The sequence below is a fragment of the Danio rerio genome, chromosome 12 (assembly GCF_052040795.2).
Source record: "Danio rerio strain M-AB ecotype USA chromosome 12, GRCz13ab, whole genome shotgun sequence".
In the NCBI taxonomy this organism is placed as follows: Eukaryota; Metazoa; Chordata; class Actinopteri; order Cypriniformes; family Danionidae; genus Danio; species Danio rerio.
Window position 1 is genome coordinate 47932266 of NC_141032.1, and position 22258 is coordinate 47954523.

Sequence of the window (22258 nt, forward strand, 5' to 3'; positions counted from 1 at the left end):
GTAATAACATTAAAATTTAAACATGATTTACATTATTTCATTGTTATGAATAAAAACAACATATTTTGCAGTGTGGGTAACTTACAGTGAAACTAGTAAACAGCAGCCGCAGCACCATGTTAAAAAACGATTCTTAGAAAGTGTAACAAATCTTTATTCATTTCATTGACACACTGTACAAAACAACACTGTTCACACAATCACGTTCAGGAATAACACACTAGTCAGATAATTCTAAAAGGCAAAAAGGAGATTAACAACAAAGGCCACCTTGGTGTGCTCTGTGGAAAACTGGGATGGCTGTAATGCCATATGAACCCTTGGTAATGAACGAGCGACACATTAGAGCAGGGGTCACCAATCCTGGTCCTGGAGGGCCGGTGTCCCTGCAGGGTTTAGCTCCATCTTGCCTCAACACCTGCCTGGATGTTTCAAGTATACCTAGTAAGACCTTGATTAGCTTGTTCAGGTGTGTTTGATTAGGGTTGGAGCTAAAATCTGCTGGACACCGGCCCTCGAGGAACAAGTTTGGTGACCACTGCATTAGAGGTTCCCCTGAATAGGAAGCCGGTGGAGGAAGTTCAGATGGATGATTTACCGGTTCCCTAACTGAAGATGTAGGTGGAAAGATCTTCTGAAGCAAGGTTCTGGACAGCCTGATTAGTTGTTGTCATAACCTTCTCTTGCTGATCTATTTGGTCATTACTGCGAGTTAAGAATTCCATAATCTGCGTGTCCTTGTCGATTGGTCAGTTCGTTCTGTTACGTTCAGGAATGACATGCAAGTCAGATGAATCCAAATGCAAGTGATATTTAATATAAAATCAAAATCTCAAGGTGCAAATGTAACCCCGCCAGTCTTACACCACCTAACCCGCACCGAGCTGGTATCGAACCGGCGACCTTCTGCGTGGGAGTCAGGTGCTCAACCAAGGAGGCTAAAGACCATGGCCTCCAGCATCTGTCGCTAGAGCACCTTTAGAGGTCAGAGGAGTGAGGTTTACCTGCACAGCACACACTAGCTGGCCTCCGTTACACTCACCCCCCTGAACCTCACTCCCATCCGGGTCACAGCACCATTGTAACCCTGCCAGTCCTAAGCTACTCAACCCGCTCCGAGCTGGTATCGAACCGGCGACCTTCCGCATAGGAGTCGGTTGCTCTACCAAGGAGACTAAAGACCATGGCCTCCAGCAACTCCAGCATCTCAGTGAGGTTTACCTGCACAGTACACACTAGCTGGCCTCCGTTACACAAACAAGTTCAAAGTATCCAGAGTCGGGGAAGGGAAGTATCAGAATCAGGAAGTAAACAAGAGTCCAAAAACGCACCAGGTCAGCGAAGGCCCTGACAAGACACAGAGAGATCTAAAACAAGAATAACGACCTGACAAATAAAGCGCAGAACTATCGCTTATTAAATGAAGTTTCACAAACTAATTTCGAGAGGAGCACGTGATATGATTGACTGCAGCTGGCCACTCATCTACACTCAGTAGTTGCCAATCATGTTGATCCAAACTCACTATAAGTAACCTAGCTAAGAACTACTCCCTTATCTTCGTTTCCCGAAGAAACCCCCCATCCACCCCTTCTCATTTCCTCTTTTGCCGAGGGGAGCTCTCGAGAACTCCTGATGTCCTACTCCCCTCACATGCTCTATGGACCTGGCCCTGGGCTCAGCTATCTCCGAGCTCAGGGTTCTCTCCCGGGACAGCATGCCAAACCTGCTAACTTGCTAACAAGTTGTCAAACAGTATCTAAGTGTGAACTCTCGAAATGGGTGGAGCTGAGTACAAACAGCTGGGCTGCCGACAGTACAACTGTCAGCGAGTAACATGATCTAAACACAACACACAACAGAAGCATGTGGAAGAATGCAATAAGTGCGTTTGACATGAAGCACGGCTGCAGCCGGTGATCAACGAGATTAGCCGAGCGCAGGCGGGGCAGAGTGGAAAACGGAGCCATCAGGCTGCAATCATGACCGATCACATGGCGTTTATTGCAAAAACAACAAAAGTTATACAGAACAAATAAAATAGAATACAGTCTCTACATTTTAAACAATACAGGAATTATACATCAAATATAAGTAGCCTGACTTATATAACAAACACATGAGAAATAAGGGGAAAACGAGAGGGCACATACAAAGAAAAATAATATATCCATGAACAGGGGTATTTTGGATTATAAAAGCATTTAAAAAACACTTTATTCCAAAAAGATTGAATAAAAGGAGCAAAATAAATGAGCTACACTTAGCAAACATTTCCCAGAAAGAGCAGGTACATCAATGTCACTTTAAAAATTTCTGCATAAACGACCATCACATATTTTTTATTTAAGAAAAGCTTTATAGAGGTGTCAGGATCAATGATGATTATTATTTTATTACAAGTCTGTAATTTGAGTTAATATTTAGGTTATTTACTATAATATGTATTGGGCGACAGTAGCGCAGTAGGTAGTGCTGTAAATCACAGCAAGAGAATTGCTGGTTCAAGCCTCGGCTGGGTCAGTTGGCGTTTCTGTGTGGAGTTTGCATGTTCTCCCTACGTTTGCGTGGGTTTCCACTGGGTGCTCCGGTTTCCCCCACAGTCCAAAGACATGCAGTACAGGTGAATTGGGTAGGCTAAATTGTCTGTAGTGTATGAGTGTGAATGAGTGTGTATGGATGTCTCCCAGACATGGGCTGCACCTGGAAGGGCATCCGCTCCATTAAACATGTGCTGGTTAAGTTGGCAGTTCATTCCACTGTGGCGACCCCAGATTAATAAAGGAACTGCGCTGAAAAGAAAATGAATGAATGAACTAAAATCTATCATGTAAATCGTTCATGGAGCTAAATGCAGTAAATAGTCTGTGTAAAAAGGCGTAATGAACCTGTGCAAACAATCTAGTCTTTATGAACAAATTATCTAACATAAGATGATAACATTTGAAGTCTTTTAATAAGCATGATGTGTAGGAGATAGAGATGGTATAAAAAGTTATTGTTTTGAAATTTGTGAGACAGAAGTTGTCCAATAATAAACCCGAAACACAAGTGGTTGTTGTCATGCGGTGAACTCGGCCAATTGTGTGATATCGGTGTCGTCATTAGAGTTCAAGCAGTCGCTCTTTAGATGCACCGGCTGAATCAGTTGTCTGATCTTGGAGCGCAGTCGTGATACTTTAATGCCACATGTGACAGTCACATGGCGTCCGCGCAACATCAATCCAGACCAAATTTCTAACCAACATGCACTGCAAGTCCAACGCACGCTGCGCTATCCCATAATGCCCCGTGAGAGAATTTATGAATGGAAGTGAGGCGACGCAACTAACGCAGGTAGGTCACATGACCATGACAAAATGCCGGATGTAGTACGTCCGAATTCCATTCATACTTTTCACATTCATACTGTATAGAATGTACTTTTCTAACGGCCGAGTAGTACGTTTAAATTCAAATGCAATACCTACTGAGTAGTAGGCGGTTTCGGACGCAGCCCAAGTGTCCTGCAGATTTTAGCTTCAAACCTAATCAAACACACCTGAACAAGCTAATCAAGCTCTTACTAGGTATAATTAAAACACCCAGGCAGGTGTGTTGAGACAAGATGGAGCTAAACCCTGCAGGGACAGCAGCCCTCCAGGACCGAGATTGGTGACCCCTGCTCTAAATGTTCACAAAAGCCCCTTTCACACATACAGACCTTTCCGGAAAATTGCCGGCAATTTTCCGGAAAGGTTGTATGTGTGAACAGGTCCTTTTTGAAAATACCGGTAAATTTGTTCTGGCTATTTTCCGGAAAGAGAAGTTGTAACATTACCGGCAATTTGCCGGAATGCTGCGCTGTGTGAATGCAGAAGGAAGATTGCCGTAATAAGCGCGTGCACGTCTAGAACGTGCTGACGTGAGACGTCTGCTTTAGCCAATCACAACAGTCAGACGCATTTACGTCCGCGCGGTTTATGAGAATAAAAGCCTTTGAATATTTTTCCAGACACATTTAGCTGCTAGAAGTTAGTCAGATCACGTTTATATGTTCTTCTTAATGCCAACTGTATAAATAATCATCGATGAGATGCTTATGACAAGCCGTTGTTTGTTTACCTTCAAGCTTTGCGTGTGCCTGTGAAACAGCCTATGAGCGCCTGCACACGCACATATTATGAACATCTCGACATGCGAAAGTGATCCTGCGAAAGTTGTTCACAATATTGATCATCCACAGAGTTTGTAATATAGTCAAATGTTTACAAATACAAGCGCAGCCGTTTAAAGCTCATTTGTGGTAAATGATGACAGAATTTACCGGTATTTTGGAATGGATGTGTGAATGCTCTTTTCCGGAAAATTTCCGTAACGTCCTCGCCTGTGTGAACAGCGCTTTTTTGAAAATACCGGTAAAGTCTTTCCGGAAATTTTCCGGATATTTACCGGTATTACTGTGTGAAAGGGGCTAATGCTGCATATATGCCGATCAAAAATATATTTAACACAATATTTCACAGAAATAAGGGTGAACTCATACCATTTAAAAGCTCATAACCAGTCAATGTTCAGCAGTTTAAGGTCTAACAGAGACTCATGTATTCAGATGAAGCTGATCTTTCAGGAGCACCCTAAGAACATTCATCGCTTTCATGGTGATATTACACATTTTCTGTTTAATTGTCATCGTCCTTCTGTGCGATGACCTGAAATGTCCTTTCCTGACATGCATCACGATGCTTTTTGTAAATGATAATGATGGTCAATATGATGATGATGATGAAGATGATGAAGCAGCCCACACCTGCAGAGATGGCAGAAACAGCAGAACCCTCAGAACCAATAGGCTGTTCTTGTCCGGGATCAGGTTTCGGTGGTTTGTCCCCTGTAAAGTAGCATTGACCAGAACAATTATTATCATTATTATTTAAATCAGAAATTTACCTCACATTTATGACTGCAGACAGTCAGATTCTCCACACACACTTTAATTCAATGCTTCTGTGTGGAGATTTCTAGACAAACACACACATCTAATCATCTCTAAAAATAATTCAAGAGATTATTTAATATTGAGCATGATTAGAGAATGATTATACAGAATATTAATTCATTTATACTTAACCATCACATTAATACTTTATTATTTCTCTAGGTTATAGAGAAATTATTATTTAAATCATGAAGCTAACTGTAGCCCATTGCAGACAAAATACCTCTGGAGAATCTGATGTCCTGACAAGCACAGATTAATAAAAACATCTAGAACATCTAGATGTGTATCTTGAATAATTATGAGAGATTACTACTATTAAGAATCCATGTTTATATGTATTCTACTTATAAACCATGTATACATTATTTATTAAATTTATTATTTATCCAAAATACCTTTTAAAAGTTGTTTTATTGTCATTTATTTCTTTACAACAACACATTTAATTCATATTCAATAATCAAGTGATAGTACTTCTACAAGTATCAAGTAGCAGTAGAATAAAATGTATACCTGTTCTGCCACCAGCAATAGGTTTAACAGGCTCTGTTGACAGATGTTAAAAAAAATATTAGTAGATTTACAATATTTGCTAAATTATAAACACATATCGCATGCAGTACCTGATATCTTCACTGTGAAATCTTTTGTTTCTGTGCAACTACCAACTTGCACAAAGAAGCTGAATGTTCCATTCATTGCTTTATCTGGAGTGTATCTGCGTATGAAGATGCTCCTCTTTTCACAGACACCCTCAGGAAACACTTCTTTGTAGATTTCTGAGCCACCATTCAGAAATTTATACCGATCAACACAGTCTGTAGTGGGCTGTTCACAGACGCTGCAGGCTAAAATCATTTCAATTCCCACAGTTCCATTCACATCATTACATCTTATACCGCATTGACCTGAAAAGAAACACATAATAAACAGCAACAGAAAAAGAAAAAAAATAATTTTATACCAATATCATTTCTGTGTGTCCATGTCAGTCACATAATAAATATATACACGGACATACAGGGTCATTACAAAACATATTCATAAATAAAATCCTGCATTGTGTGTTTTTGTACATTTAACATCTGACCCAGTAGTTAGGACACTAAATATATATATATTTTTTACCTTGGTACAGATCAATTATTATTATTATTATTATTATTATTATTATTATTATTACTATTATTATTATAGTACAAAATAGATTTTTTTAAACCTTAGATTAAAGTATAATTTAGCTTTGGACCAGCCGAAAATTATCGAAATTTTACTGAAAATTGTTAAAACTAAATTTATTAATTTCCCTCAAATTATAGATTTAACTTGGTTTAAACTGAAAGATGTATTTTAATGTTAATCAAAAAAATTTTAATGGCCAAAGAAAATAATAACGAAACATACCATATGAAACATATTATAATAAATACAATTAATGTTAGTTTGTGCTATTGCTAGTTATTTTGATTTTAAAAATGAGGTAAAACATCTGCTGGTGCTTTCAGTATAGATATACAGTTGAAGTCAGAATTGTTAGCCCCCCTGTTTATTTTTCCCCCAATTTCTGTTTAATAGAGGGAAGATTGTTTCAGCACATTTCTAAACATAATAGTTTTAATAACTCATTTTAAATAACTGATTTATTTTATCTTTGCCATGACGACAGTAAATAATATTTGACTAGATATTTTTCAAGACGCTTCTATACAGCTTAAAGTGACATTTAAAGGTTTAACTAGGTTAATAAGGTGAACTAGGCAGGTTAGGGTAATTAGGCAAGTTATTGTATAATAATGGTTTGTTCTAAAAATGATCGGAAAAAAAAATGTGCTTAAAGGGGCTAAAAATTTTGTCCCAAAATGGGTTTTAAAAAATTATTAACTGATTTCATTCTAGCCAAAATAAAACAAATAAGACTTTCTCAAGAACAAAAAATATTATCAGACATACTGTCAAAATTTCCTTGCTCTGTTAAAAATCATTTGGGAAATATTTAAAAGAGAATAAAATAAATAAAAAGGGGGTAATAATTCTGACTTTAACTGTATATGTTGTTCAAGTTTAAACTGATATTACATGACAACCTTTTTTTTTTTACATGACATGAAAGTACTGGATTAAAGTTAAATTATTACTTTGAGTAGGGCTGCACAATATAGGAAAAATATAACATTGCGATAAGAATTTATAATTGTTGGGATTAGGATGATTTTGTTGGTGTGTGCATCTGAAATATATAATTTAAATAAAAAAATTACATTATATATATATATATATATATATATATATATATATATATATATATATATATATATTTTTTTTTTTTTTTTTTTCTTTTAAATATTTCCCAAATGATGTTTATATATATATATCACATGCAATAACATCTAAGTGCCATCTGTAATTTTCTTCTACAATGAGCATTTCTCTCAGCCTCTTCTGTGTATGTTCAGTTATTTGATGTTAAAAGCGATGAAAATAATCTATTCTTTGCCATAAAAGTAAAATTACTAAATCAAGACATAGAAGGCTTATAAAATGTTAATATTAGAAGACATGTTCAGATGGCACTTAGAGGTTTTTGCATGTGAACTCTTTTATATATATATATATATATATATATATATATATATATATATATATATATATATATATATATATATATATATATATATATGAAATATATAGTATTTCGTTATTAACGTTACTAATGGTACAATACTATCAGTATTAGACCACTAATCACAGGCAAATGATAAATTATAATTCTCAACATTGACATATAATAGACTCAACAATGCATATCCTGCAATGTGACTGTTGCAAATTATTATATTGCGATATCAATGCTGAAACTAGGAATGCTCTGATCAGATTTTTTTGCAGCCGATACAGAGTACCGATTCCTTGTCATGGTGATCAGCCGATACCGAGTACCAATTCTGATGCTTAAAACTTTAAAATGTATAAAGCATGTTTTCTCTCTAAGTATAACACTTAAGTGCAGCTTTCTCCTTACCTGAGAGAAAAAATTAAGACTGCTACAAATAATCCCTTAAACATGTCTTTTATAACCATTTAGTGAGGACATATCATGGCCAGAAGCAGCTTTACAGAAAATAATAGATAAAACAGATTATAAATTTGGTAACAAAAAATAACTAACAATGCAAAACAACACTGCAATGTCTCAATGCAGAAAGATTGCAAGCACATATTTGGTGCATTAGAAGTTAAAATGCACACCTATACATCTACAAAGAAATAGGCCTATAAACTACTGTTTATTGCAGTAAGAATATTACATGTAGTTTAATTATTAAATATTGAAGTTTTAATTTAAGTTTTTAAATATTTCCAGCCAGGTAATATTTCAATTTGCAATATTGTCAAAAACACAGAACTTTTAGTTCTTATATGTGCCAAAACTTTCTTCAGTTAAACAAAGAGAAAACTGAAGTCATTGCGTTTGGGAACAGAGATGAGGTTCTCAAGGTGAATGCGTACCTTGGCACTAAAGGTCAAACTACAAAAAATAAGGTCAAGAATCTTGGTGTGACTCTGGAGTCAGATCTGAGTTTCAACAGTCATATCAAAGCAGTCAGTAAATCAGCATACTATCATCTCAAAAACATAGCAAGAATTAGATGCTTTGTTTCCAGTGAAGACTTAGAAAAACTTGTTCATGCTTTTATCAGCAGCAGGGTGGATTACTGTAATGGACTCCTCACTGGCCTTCCTAAAAAGACAGTCGGACAGTTGCAGCTCATCCAGAACGCTGCGGCCAGGATTCTGACCAGAAGCAGGAAATCAGAGCACATCACACCTGTCCTCAGGTCTCTACACTGGCTCCCAGTTACATTCAGAATAGAGTTTAAATATTATTACTGGTCTATAAATCACTAAATGGCCTAGGACCTAAATATATTACAGATATGCTCACTGAATACAAACCCAACAGATCACTCAGATCATTAGGATCACATAAACTAGAAGTTCCAAGAGTTCAGTCAAAGCAGGGTGAATCAGCTTTTAGCCACTACGCCCCTCACTGCTGGAATCAGCTTCCAGAAATGATCAGATGTGCTCCAACATTAGGCACATTCAAATCAAGACTGAAAACACATCTGTTTAGCTGTGCCTTTACTGAATGAGCACTGCGCTGCGTCCGATAGATTGCACTATCATGTTTTTCTCTTCTTCTTCATTCTTTTATATCACATTTTACCTGTTTTTATGTTTTTATTTTCCTATACTTGTTTCTTTTATTCTTGTTTATGTAAAGCACTTTGAATTGCCACTGCATAAAATGTGCTATATAAATAAACTTGCCTTGCCTTATATGTAAAAAGTCCTAAATACATGCAAGACCATTCCAATATCTCTAACTATCATCTCAAACTCTCATCTCTAATTGCACAATGATCACATCTCTAGACAGAAGCAATCGTAAATGGTCAAGGAACAAACAAAATAGGTTGTAAATTTGCTCTGCCTCTCTTTTCCTGCTCTGCCCTTTTACTGCACTGTTCGTTTCCCAGGTTCCCAGGAATTGGGCCCAGGTTCAGTTGGAAGAGGTGTGCACAGTTTGGTTGGGCTTATGCTTGTAGTGTGGGTAAAGACGTGAGGTCACTTTTAAGGGACTGTTTCACATGGATTTATTAATCATTCTTACTGTTCAATGAACGTGCACTGTCATAGTTTATTAAAGATGCAAACCCCTCACTGCACGACAGCTGCACCTTCAGCAAACCTCTGTGCAGCACAAGGACTTTATGATAATTTATGAGCATCAAAAGTGGTGGAAAGTCTGTTTGGCAAAATATTTGACTGCGTCACTGCATCCCAACCGACTAAAAATAATACAAAATTATATAATTAAAGCAATGTTCACTGTGCTGAACGAAAGGGGAGGGGGGCCAAGCGCGCTTTGGCATGGTTCAATGCAACTGTGCCTAGTGTGAGCACGCTCTGACTCCCAGATAGCATGTGAATGTGAGCCACTTTAGGCAGTTATGCGGCACTGGTGGTCTTACTTCGGCCCAGACAAAATTAAAGTGAGCCTGAAGTGGCCCACCTGTACAATGGCAAAGGGAGGCCAAATATTAAAATTCATATATGGGCATTTAAGGTATGTGGGCCTGATTTAAGTGTCTGGTCTGGGCTGGATTTGAGCCACATGAATTTGGCTGCTATCTTAGGCCGTACTCACACTAGGTACTGTTGCCTCGAACCGGGCCAAAGCACGCTTGTCCCCCCTCCCGTCTCCCCCGACGGGCCGCGCTCACACCATATCGGGCCTCGGCACGCTTACGTCATCGCTGCTGCTCTGTTCAGTGAGAAGCGCTCTCTATGGCAAGCCTTTTTAGCATTTAAATCTTTGTTCTGACTCCATAAATATATTTAGAGATATCTCTAATTATATTTTGACTAGTCATAATTATAATTCCACTACTCAGAATGACAATTAGAGATATCTGCAATTACAATTGTACTAGTACGAAATCAGATTGGAGATATCTGCAAATATATTATGACTAGTCATATTCCTCCATTGACTTCCATTGAAAAATATTTGCAGATATCTCCAAATGAGTTTTGACTAGTCACAATTGTAATTAGAGATATCTCTAACTGAGTTTTTACTAGTCATAATACATTTGGAGATATCTTTAATTCGTCATATTTAGAGATATTTACAAATATATTTGAAGATATCTCTAATTAATTTACTAATAGGCGAATTACAGTTGTAGATATCTTGAATTGGATTTTTGACTTGTCAAAATTCATTTCTCTTATTACAATTGTGACTAGTCAAAATTTATTTAGAGATATCTGCAAATATTTTTCAATGGAAGTCAATGGAGGAATATGACTAGTCAGTCATAATATATTTGCAGATATTTCCAATCTGACTAGTCAAAATATAATTAGAGATATCTCTAAATATATTTATGGATAGTCAGAACAAGGTTTAAATGCTAAAACGGCTTGCCATACGCTCTCACCCAGTAACACAGTGGCGATTTCTCTAGTTATTTCCTTTCAGTGGTTTGTTATGCAGTGACATGCAGTCAAATATTTCGCCAAACATCCTTAGGGATGCGGTGACACGCAGTCAGATATTTCACCGGACAGATCCGCCACTTTTGGCGCTCATAAACAATCATAAAGCTCTCGTGCTGCAGAAATGAGGAGGTCTGCTGAAGGAGCGCAGCTGACGTGCAGTGAGGGGTTTGCGTCTTTAATAAACTACGGCAGATCAAATTAATTAATAAATCCATTAATAAATCCATATAAAACAACCCCTTAAAAGTCACGTCTCGCTTTCAGTTTTGGGCTTTGGTCTGAGTTGGGTCAATCAACTTCGAGTAGACCAACTCAGAGTTAAGCGCGCACACCGTGACTTTAAAAAGGCATTATCAATGGAGCGCAGACATTATGAGTGACTATGGCAATATCTTATAAAAAGAGATCACCATTTCTTTCTCCAGCTGAACTTGATGTTCTCATGCAAAGTTATGGCAAATATGAGCGTATATATTTGAAAAGAAGCAACCATCAGTGAGAAGAGACAGTTAGCGTGGAAAACAGCTGCTCAAGTTAATGTGTAATTTCACTTTTTAAGTATTTAAATATTTAAGTATAATAAAATAAGTAATGTAATTTGTGACGTTTATATATTTTTTTTCTAAACTTTTTTTTATACATTTATTAGTTTTAAATGATTTAACAGTGCACTTGTGTGTCTGCCTTTTTTATTGATCAAGTCATAGAGGTTAATATAACATTTTGAAGGTAAACAGTACTAAAAATTATTTTTAGAAAGAATAATAATCCCATTAATCTAGTTACAGTGCATGTCGAAGGTGAATTTAATTTAATTATTTATTAAAAAAGGACAAGCCATTCTCATACAGTTCTTCTGTGTGTGCCTAAAATGTAGGCAATAGCTATGTTTCCATCCAAATATATTACATAAATGTATGTGCAAAACAGGAATATTGCATAAAAGATGCGAATAAAATTCCATCCAACGAGTCAAAGAGAAAAAAATCGTCACTTCCTGATAAAACTGGCACCGAATATCAACAGTAAAAGCAGAATTTACTGTGGTAGTAGAAGCTGCGTCAATTAATTCTTTATTTAGCCTAATTAATGTACTTGCGCCTCGATGTCAGAAGACAACGCTGAAACACAATGAACACGTGGGGGCGTCTGATGCCATGAGACGCGGAGACTCTTGACACGCACCAGACGTTCGGAGGTAATTAATAATATACACTAATACTGAAACAGTTAAGGCATTTTAGAATGACTAAAACAATATTTAAGACATGTTACAGTGTGATCAGCCTGCTGTTTGTCCATTCACACACATTTTCATTATCATATGATCATGATCTTTTTTTTTAATGTATACTGTAATTTGTTCAGTAAAAGTGTTTTCATTGTAGTTTATGCGCACATTTTCTATCGAATAAAAGTTTATCCTACTCAGTTATGCGCGTTTTTATGCATATTTTAAAAAGTTATGTGCATCATGACGTTTCTATCAATCGTTTTTATGCACGTATCCAAAATAAGCATAAAAATAGGTGTGTGGAGACGTAAGGCTAAGGCGAGAAATACCGCTTCATCTTTAAAAAAGGGGAGGAGACCGACAGAAACTTTGAGTTTAGAGAATAAAACCTGCTTCTGACCAGGTTAGATTCACAGAGTAAGTTACCACAGTAACTGACTCTGAGTTAAAGTTACCTTTCTTTCAGAAACAGGCTTGACTTACCCTGCTTTCTCGAGTTTAACAAACCTGCCATTTTGAAACGGAAAACCCAGAGTTTCTCTCATTTCAGGGTTAAAATACTCTGAGTTTTCAGTTAACCTCCTTTCTGAAACAAGCCCCAGGTCTCGGGGCAGAACGTCTCCTCCTGTGTTCGAGATCTCCATGGAGAACCAATTCACCCCTCTCCGCGAGACAGGTTGTGATGTGGCAATCATCGTTCTCCACTAAAGGTAACAATGTACAAACTCACTGCTTTCCCGGTGCTTGTGTTAAGGACGTATCTGCCAAGGTACCCGCTATTCTGAGCGCTGACGAGAACATCGGAGCTCTCGTCCTCCACATGGGGACGAACGACATCGGGGTGCCTAACTGTTTTAATTCACTATAATCTTCTATGTGAAGCTACTTTGACAAAATCTACACTGTAAAAGCGCTATACAAATAAAGATTAATTGAATTTCATTTTTAAATATTTGTGAATTACTTTTGATTTACCATCAACACTTAATTGCTCCATATTGCAATACAATACAAACACATAATAGTAGCCCTCTACCACAATTTTAGCTATTAATACTGCCCTAATTTCTGTTTTTGGTATAAGATTGCAGAAGGATAGTTTGGCTACAAATGTACCATTTTTACCATCATACTGATAACTACAGTTTAAACCGCTGTAGTTAAATCCCATCTTTACAAGCCTAAACATAATAGCAATTGCACAATACACAATCACTATTTACTGTGACATCCTGATTCTTTATTTTTATCAAGTGGATCAGATTTAATTAGTGGAGAAAACTCAATGTAATCTTGACTAAAACGCACAAATAAAATAATGCTTTCTGACATTAGTGGGTTTTCTGTGGATGGTAATTTGGGAAGAAAATAGTTTTCTTTATAACAAAGAAACATCTCAGAGCTAAAACACTTGGACAAGTCTAAACATTCCCTCCTCTACATATTTCTCACACACAGTTTCTAAGTTTATTCTCTTACCAGCATCAGTTTGGCAGACTGCGGTGAAACCCCACAGCAGGATGAAGATCTGCACTGCATTTATTACAGTCATGGCTTTTAATTCTCAACTGAAATAAAAGACAGATTGAGACAAAGGTGAGATTTAAGCATTAAGTACTAGAGAGTGCACTGTAAAAATAAACATTATTTTACAGGTAATTGTCTGTATTTTTTTATTTTTTTTACAGAATTTTCCAGTTTTTTTTCATTTTACAGTGAAATACCTGTTGTTTTACAGATATATTCTGTAATAAAAGATTCTCCCATTAAATTTACAGTTATTGCTTGTAATTTGGTATTACGTTATTTTCCTGCTTTTAAAAGGAAATGTTAAGTATTTTTAGAGAGTAACATGTAATTTTCCTTTAAAATTTACAGATATTTTCTATAAAAATAGGGAAACAAAATTCAGTCAAATTGTTTTTAGTGAAGATAGTAAACATATAAAGATTAACATGAGGTTAATAAAGTGAAATAATAGCTTATTGTTTGTAGGCTGAATATAATTCATGCACTGTAAACTATGAAATGTTTATTTTACTACTCTAACAATGTTTCTATGATTAACAGTTATCTAGCGGGTGCGAATCGCTGGAAAACTATACAGATGTTACTTTAACGAACTACAACTCCCAGCATGCACCTCGCACATCCGGGTTCCTAATTCTAACTGATTACACACACAGTCAGAAGATTGTATGGCCTCATTTCAAGGACTATAAAACTGAGCACACACAGATACAACGTTTCTGAGTCTTAGGCCCCGTTTACACTAGTGCGTTTTAGTTTTAAAACGGCGTTGTAGAATGAAAACGATCCGCGTCCACACTCGCGTTTTACCCAGCGTTTCTGAACTGCTCTCCGTCCACACCAAAACGCTGAAAACGCACATCACGTGACCACACACACACTCTCGGGCAAGCGCTCCAGCATTTCTACCCAGATGAGAGCTCTGCTTGTCGGACTGCTCATCAAGCATCTCCCGCTGGATCTAATCTCACTATATTTGCTAAACATGATATTTCATTCATCTTGTTGTCTTTATCTAACGACATAGGCCAATTCCCTGACTTTGGTCACTGGAATCTATTAAGTTACTTGTTCACGGGTAATATGTTTTGGTTAAGCGCAAAGATAAGTAAATGATTAATGCAGGTACATTGACTGATCCCTTGCCTTTATTTCCTACAATGTATAAACTTATTGTATGTTATACTTTTATAATTATCGATTATTAAAACTGATATTCAGCAGAAGAGAGGGTGTGTTTCGTATTTTTACTGAAATTGAAAGGAGGCAGTTGTTATCGGCTCCGTTTTGTTATAAATATCCACACAGTGAAGATGACGCTCATATATGCAGCACGACGCCTCAACATTTCTGCTGTCTGTTAAGTTGCTAATATTAAAAAGAAAATAGGCAGTTCCTTAAATCATCTTTACATTTTATTGTTGAGAAAGGGAAACAACGTAGCCAAGGTGATGTGAATGAAGTTATAAAGTACACTGTTCCCTTCGAAGATTTACCCGTGTCCTCTGTATGTTTTCCATATCAAACTGAGAAGGGGGATACTGCAGCCTTGATCAAACTTGCGAAGTCTGAACTTATAAGAAGAGGATGCGAGACTGAACTGTGTGTGGGCTACTTAATATTGAGGAAAAGCCCCAATCAGATAGGCGAACGTTTGCAGCCCCGCCTCCGTTTTCAGATGTCTCCAACTTTTCCCATCCACACTGAGACGGAGCAGCAGCGTTTTAGAATGAAAACGGCCTCTCCAGCGTTTTCAAAAAGCTCCGTTTTCGGCGCTCGAGAACTCCGGCGTAGTGTGGACGGATGGCGTAACCGTAGCAAAACTTATGCGTTTTCAAACTAAAACGCACTAGTGTAAACGGGGCCTTAAACTGTTTAGTGAGCGTTACGACGCGGTTTCCCGTACCTTGCCACGTTTGACTTCTTTAATTTGTTATTTTGTTTGCCGCCTTTACCCTTGGGATTATCTGTGCACCTGTTTCTTCCTGTTTCAGCCTTTTATTTACAAGACAATTCTGTTAATAAACTGCTAATTGCTCCTCAACTTTGTTGTGCAGGCGTCCTCACATGACACTAACCTTGTTTTAGTTGTTAAATGATGAGCAAATGTGTTGTTTGTAAAAAATAAATAAAAAAATAAATAGAGAACAGCTTTGAATTTTCTCAAGAAAATAGTTTTGAGGTTTACCCTACATGCCCTTAAAATATTTGTTAAACTATATTATGGTTTATAGTTAGATGTGCAGTGTTTTATGACAACAGCAATTATTTGTACCTAAGCTTTAAAATGTTAAAAATTGAAAATGTTATGGAATATTTAGAGATTATTTGCATAATTGCATAAATTAAGCTGTATAATTACAGTAATAACCTGTATAATTGCAGTATTAATCTTTATAATCACATTAATTATCTGTATAATTACATTAATAAATTAAATATTTACAGTAATAATTTGTATAATAATAGTAATGATCTGTGTAATTGCAGTAATAATTAGTAAAATGGCAGTAATAACCTGTACAATTACAGTTAAAATCTGTGAAATGACAGTAATAACTTGTAATTATGAAACAGGAAATTACTGTTTTTGTTTACGTTTATTTTTTAATAATTAAATTTTTCTTTTTTTTTTTACAATAAATGATCAAGCTTTATTTTAATGTGTCATTTCCATGTACTTAATTACTGTCGATTATGTATAACATCAGTGATGGAAAGAGTACTAAAAAATCATACTTAAGTAAAAGTACCATTACTTGCCTTAAAATGTAGTGCAAGTAGAGTAGAAGTATCTGTTGTGATTATTACTCAAAGTATGAGTGAAAAGTAGCCCTTTCAAAAGTACTCATGAGTAGTGAGTAGTAAGTATTACGCTGTAAATAGCTGATGCATTTACATTTAATTTGTAGATGTGTGTAAATGTAACATCCTGTAGTGCATTTAGTTATTGGCCAGCAGGCACACAACGTCATAACATATTAATATCAGGTTAGATTTAAGTCGTGACGTCAGGTGACGAAAATTAAATGTCTTGCCAGTGTCTAAGGACAACATTATTCAGACGTCCAATAACAACGTCAAATTTTAGGTTGTGTTAGCAAGTGACCAAAATCCGCGTTGAGCCAACATCTTAAACCAACGTCATTTTGACATCAAATACTGACATTTATTCGTCAGGTACAGCAACCAAAATCCAACGTCTGATAGATGTCATAGTGGTAACATCCACACAACGTCAAGCTGTAACATTATTAGATGTTGATTTTAGGTTGGTTGTTGGATACTGGTGTTGGTCTGACGTTGGGTTCTGATGTCAACCCGATTTTTCTTTCCAAACAAAATGCAACATCCCCACGACGTTGGGGTACAATGTCAATCTGACATCATGTTGACGTCTTGTACCTGCTGGGTGTTTTAAGACCATTTCAGTCATCAAACAGTAAACATCCATCATCTTCTCATCAGTGACATGCATCTAACAGTCTCTGGGTCAATACGATTTTGGAAATCTTCTTTTGGACATTTTTAATGCTTCCAAGCAGTTTGCTGCATTTATAAGGTATGTATTGAGTAGGGACAGACAGAATCTGCAGGCATTTTTTACTATTTCTGCTGAGAATTTTGTTAAAAATCTGCGTATTTATGCAGAATTATTTTAGGAGTGTCATAACTAAAAACTTAATATATTAAAAAAAAAAAAACATTTCTAACTTGTATTTAATGTTTACAATGCAGATCCAATTATATACACGTATTTGCTAAGTCTCTCATATAATAGATCTACAAAAAACTGAAATATTACTTTACAAACTGTAAACATATAAACATAATAATATTACTGTTATATCACAACAATATTAGTGAAATTAATTTGAAAACTGAATAAATATAAATGTATACACACTTACACACTTAGACTAAATCAGTGGTTCTCAAACTGTGGTGAGCTTCCTTCTAGTGGTACACGGAGGAATCAAATATGTTATACGTACATGCTACATATATTTAAAACTTAAAAAAATGGTTTATATATGAATATGATGACTTATAGCCTATATTTCTAGGTGTTGATAAATAGGCTACTATGTTAATACTTTTAGTTACTTACTTATAGTTTTTTTTACATTTTAAGAACTGTACCCTAATATGTTTTAACTTTTAAAAGCACATTTTTAATTTAAATGTTGACGTTGTGACTTTTTAAAATTTTTTTACATGTAAGCACACAAAGTGAACAAAGCTGTAGCTGCTTTAATGGGCCTACTACACTACTGTATTTCAATACTGCTCATTATGGTGGTACTTTTTCTGAGGTGATACTTGGTGAAAAAAGTTTGAGAACCACTGGACTAAATGAGGGGCTAAAAATCTGCAGAATTGTGACGCGCAGATTTCGTTTGGGCCTAGTTATGAGGTAGTTCATTATGCGATTTATCTTCTATGTGCGATTCGATTGGACAAAAATCACAGGACTGATTTTTCTAATCCCCATGGACAAGAAAAATAAAATAGCGACTGCAGGTTGAAGGAAAATAGTGGAGTAAAAGTACAGATACAGCACTAAAAATGTACTCAAGGGAAAGTAAAAGTACACATTTATAAAACTACTTAGTAATTTACAATTTCTGAGGAAAAACTACTCAATTACTGTAGTTTGAGTGTTTGTAATTTGCTACTTTAAACCATTTATAAACATGTAACTAATCCTAAACAACCAAAATTCTAACCCTTACATACAGTAAGTGCAAGCAATTGGTAATATTCTAGTTAATGAATAACTCCATCAAACAAGGGCACCTTAAAATAAAGTGTTACCAAGATTAACGGTAAGTAAACACTTTAAACAGGACGATTGTGGATTAAATCAACTCAATCCCAACACAATTCTGTTGTGAACATAAATATGAAGTATGGACCATGTGTGATATGAGGCAATTAAATGATGAGCGGCAGTAAAACAGCACTAATACATATTTAGATTTCTGATGAAACCCAGATTAAGTACTTTAAACATGAGAAAAACCTTTAAATAAATGAAATAAAAGTAAAAACGGATTAGACTACAGTAAAGCACTGAAATGAGACTCATGATGAGAAACATCTATTCATTAAACGCAAACGTGCATTCATTGCCTATAACAGCTCTGGATGACTGCATGCGACAGAAGTGGAACGGCATGAAAAACAAGTTTGTTTTGTTTTTTCAGTGGATGAGGGCAAGAAATATCAGTGATAAACACAGCAGATTCCATTATACAGCATTATTACACTCGGTTTTTTATACTCATAAGTATTTTGAAGGTTAAAAGTTTAAGTCAAATAGTACAGAACAGGCAAATGCGCTCAAGATTCTCTAGGGGCTGACTATGAAGTGATTAGTAAATATAAATGAAGTTATTTGCTGTTTTAACAAAGTTTTTGACTCACCGATTGTCTTTCTTTCTTCAGCCTGAGTTCGTCTGACTCTGCCTCTCTCTCTCTCTCTGCGATCACAGACAAATACTTTCAGTTTCAGTATCCCCCCTGGTGGTCTTACTCCGCTACAATGATGACATCATGCAATCTGAGACTAAGCCCCGCCCCGCCCCTAACAATACTAGAAATAAACCAGAACAAAACACACAATGGCACAGTGTAATGATGTACAGCCCTCAGCATTAATTAATAAGGATTCCATACAATATTACATGTGTCCAAATCTGTATCAATATATATTTTTCAAAAAATATCAAATACAAATGTAATAGAGAGAAAAATAAGGAAAAACTTCAGATAGTCATTTATTTTTCTTCGGCTTAGTACCTTATTTATCAGAGAGCGCCACAGCGGAATGAACCGCCAACTTATCCAGCATATGTTTTATGCAGCGGATGCCCTTCCAGCCGCAACCCAATACAGGGAAACATCCATACACACTTATTCACACACATACACTCTGGTTAATTTAGCTTACCCAATTAAACTATACCACTGTGTTTGGACTGTGGGGGAAACCGGAGCACCCAGAGGAAACCCACACCAACACGAGGAGAACATGCAAACTCCACACAGAAATGGCAACGGACTCAGCCGAGGCTCAAACTAGCAGCTGTGAGTTGATCGTGCTACTCACTGCTCCACCATGTCGCTCATGTCCATCATAGTGTCTTTTATTTTAAGCAAAAATAATTTAGTCTTAAATGAGGACAAACAGTACGAAAGTAACAGAATGCTTTCATTATAGATTTGTGTTTAGCTCTCTACAAAATCAGGCTGATTAAGGAATGACTAAACAAACACAAATGCTTGATCACGGTTTAGTTTTTGTGTAAATAAATAGTGCAGATACTTTAGATTTACTGGTGTAGCTTACAAACTATAACATGACAACATTCACTCACCGACCATTGTATTAGGTACACCTTACTAGTACCGGGTTGGACCTCCTTTTGCCTTCAGAACTGCTTTAATCCCTCGTGGCAGAGATTTAACAAGGTACTGGAAATATTCCTCAGAGATTTTGCTCTATATTGACATGACAGCATCACGCAGTTGCTGCAGATTTGTTGGCTGCACATCCATGATGCGAATCTCCAGTTCCCCCCCATCCCAAAGGTGCTCAATTGGATTGAGATCTGGCGACTGTGCAGGTCATTTGAGTACAGTGAACTCATTGTCATGTTCAAGAAACCAGTCTGAGATGATGGCCATGATGGACATGGTCAGCAACAATACTCAGGTAGGCTCTGGCATTGAAACAATGCTCAATTGGCACTAATGGGCCCAAAGTGTGCCAAGAAATGATCCCCCACATCATTACACCACCATCACCACCAGCCTGAACAGTTTATACAAGGCAGGATGGATCCATGCTTTCATGTTGTTGACGGCAAATTCTGACCTGACAACCCGAATATGGCAGCAGAAATAGAGACTCATCAGACCAGAACACTTTTCTCCAATCTTCTATTGTCTAATTTTAGTGAGCCTGTTTAAATTGTAGCCTCAGTTTCCTGTTCTGCTGTAGCCCATCCGCCTCAAGGTTGGACATGTTGCATGTTCAGAGATAACGAGCGCTTATTTTGAGATACTGTTGCCTTTCTACCAGTGGAACCAGTCTGGGCAATCTTCTCAGACCTCTGGCATCAACAAGACATTTGCACCCACAGAACTGCCGCTCACTGGATATTTCCTCTTTTTCAGACCATTCTTTCTAAACCCTACCCTGCTGAAAAATCCAGCTTAAACCAGCCTAGGCTGGTTGGCTGGTTTTAGCTGGTCAACCAGGCTGGTTTTAGAGGGGTTTTGGCCACTTCCAGGCTGGTTTCCAGCCTGGTCTTAGCTGGTCAGGCTGGAAAATGACCAATCAAACCCAGCTAAAACCAGCTTGACCAGCCTGGTTTAAGCTGGATATAGCTGGTTTTGGCTGGACTCCCAGCTTGGCTAGGCTGGTCAAGCTGGATATCTCAGCCTGACCAGCTAAGACCAGGCTGGAAATGGCTGGAAACCAGCCTGGAAGTGGCCAAAACCCCTCTAAAACCAGCCTGGTTGACCAGCTAAAACCAGCTTAGACTGGTTTAAGCTGGATTTTTCAGCAGGGTAGAGATTGTTTTGCGTGAAAATCCCAGTAGATAAGCAGTTTCTGAAATATTCAGACAAGCCCGTCTGGCACCAACAACCAAAGTCACTTAAATCCCCTTTTTCCCCAATCTGATGCTCGGTTTGAACTGCAGCAGATCGTCTTGACCATGTCTACATGCCTAAATGAATTAAGTTGCTGCCATTGGCTGATTAGAAATTTGAGTTAATGAGCAGTTGGACAGGTGTATCTAATAAAGTGGCCGGTGATGTTTCTATGTTAATCCTAACTTATTAAACTCAGTAAATCTTGTAAATAAGTACATCAGATTTGTAGAAATTGTTATGAATCTTGTAGCGGCAACGTGGAGTAACAGCTGAGAGGCTAAACCAGAGACACGATTTGTGACGCAAACATCAAATGTAAACAAGGCAAGAAGTCGTTCAAATGTCTTCACTCGTTTATTTTCCAATATAAAACATACCTTGATATTTTGACAGTGTAGAATTTGATTTGGGCTTAAGTTTGGTTTTGTTTGGTCAACAAAGAGTACCGCGTCCCCGTTCACCCCCTCTCTCTCTCCTTCCTAAGTTGTGAATGAACAGGTGCCACCTATAAGCGCACTACGTAACCCCGGTGACCCTCCACCACAATCACGTGACACAGGTTAACCATTTCATGTCTACTACAAATCTTTATTTATTGATAGTTATCTAAGAAGACACTATACAAAACCATGTTCACAGAAAATTGCAGGTGAAGAACAGTGTATGTTGTATACAAATATATCTTACCCATCCATTATAGACATGTTATGAAAGTTATCAGAAAAGAGCAAAATCAAACTCAGTGGCTCAATAGTATCTAAGTTCAGTGATTC

The 22258-nt window shown here is 36.9% G+C and overlaps 1 protein-coding gene across 3 annotated transcripts; it reads right to left on the bottom strand.

The window, feature by feature from the left end:
* Positions 1–130: 130 nt before the first annotated feature.
* LOC147834586 (uncharacterized) lies at positions 131–19327 on the bottom strand. Of its 3 annotated transcripts, none has more exons than XR_015504590.1 (6): positions 19248–19327; positions 13767–13855; positions 5605–5889; positions 5495–5527; positions 4461–4870; positions 131–3686 (listed from the first exon to the last, which is right to left on the bottom strand). XR_015504590.1 is itself a non-coding variant. In XM_087276963.1 (6 exons), the coding sequence occupies exons 2-6, from the start codon at positions 13837–13839 to the stop codon at positions 2776–2778; spliced, it is 489 nt and encodes a 162-aa protein (XP_087133089.1). In that variant the 5' UTR covers positions 13840–13855; positions 19248–19327; the 3' UTR covers positions 131–2775. The 3 variants fall into 3 exon arrangements, 2 of the variants coding, with proteins under 2 accessions (XP_087133089.1, XP_087133088.1); XM_087276963.1 differs by having other exon boundaries at positions 131–2792; positions 4790–4870; XM_087276962.1 differs by having other exon boundaries at positions 1981–4870.
* Between the last annotated feature and the right edge of the window lie 2931 nt (positions 19328–22258).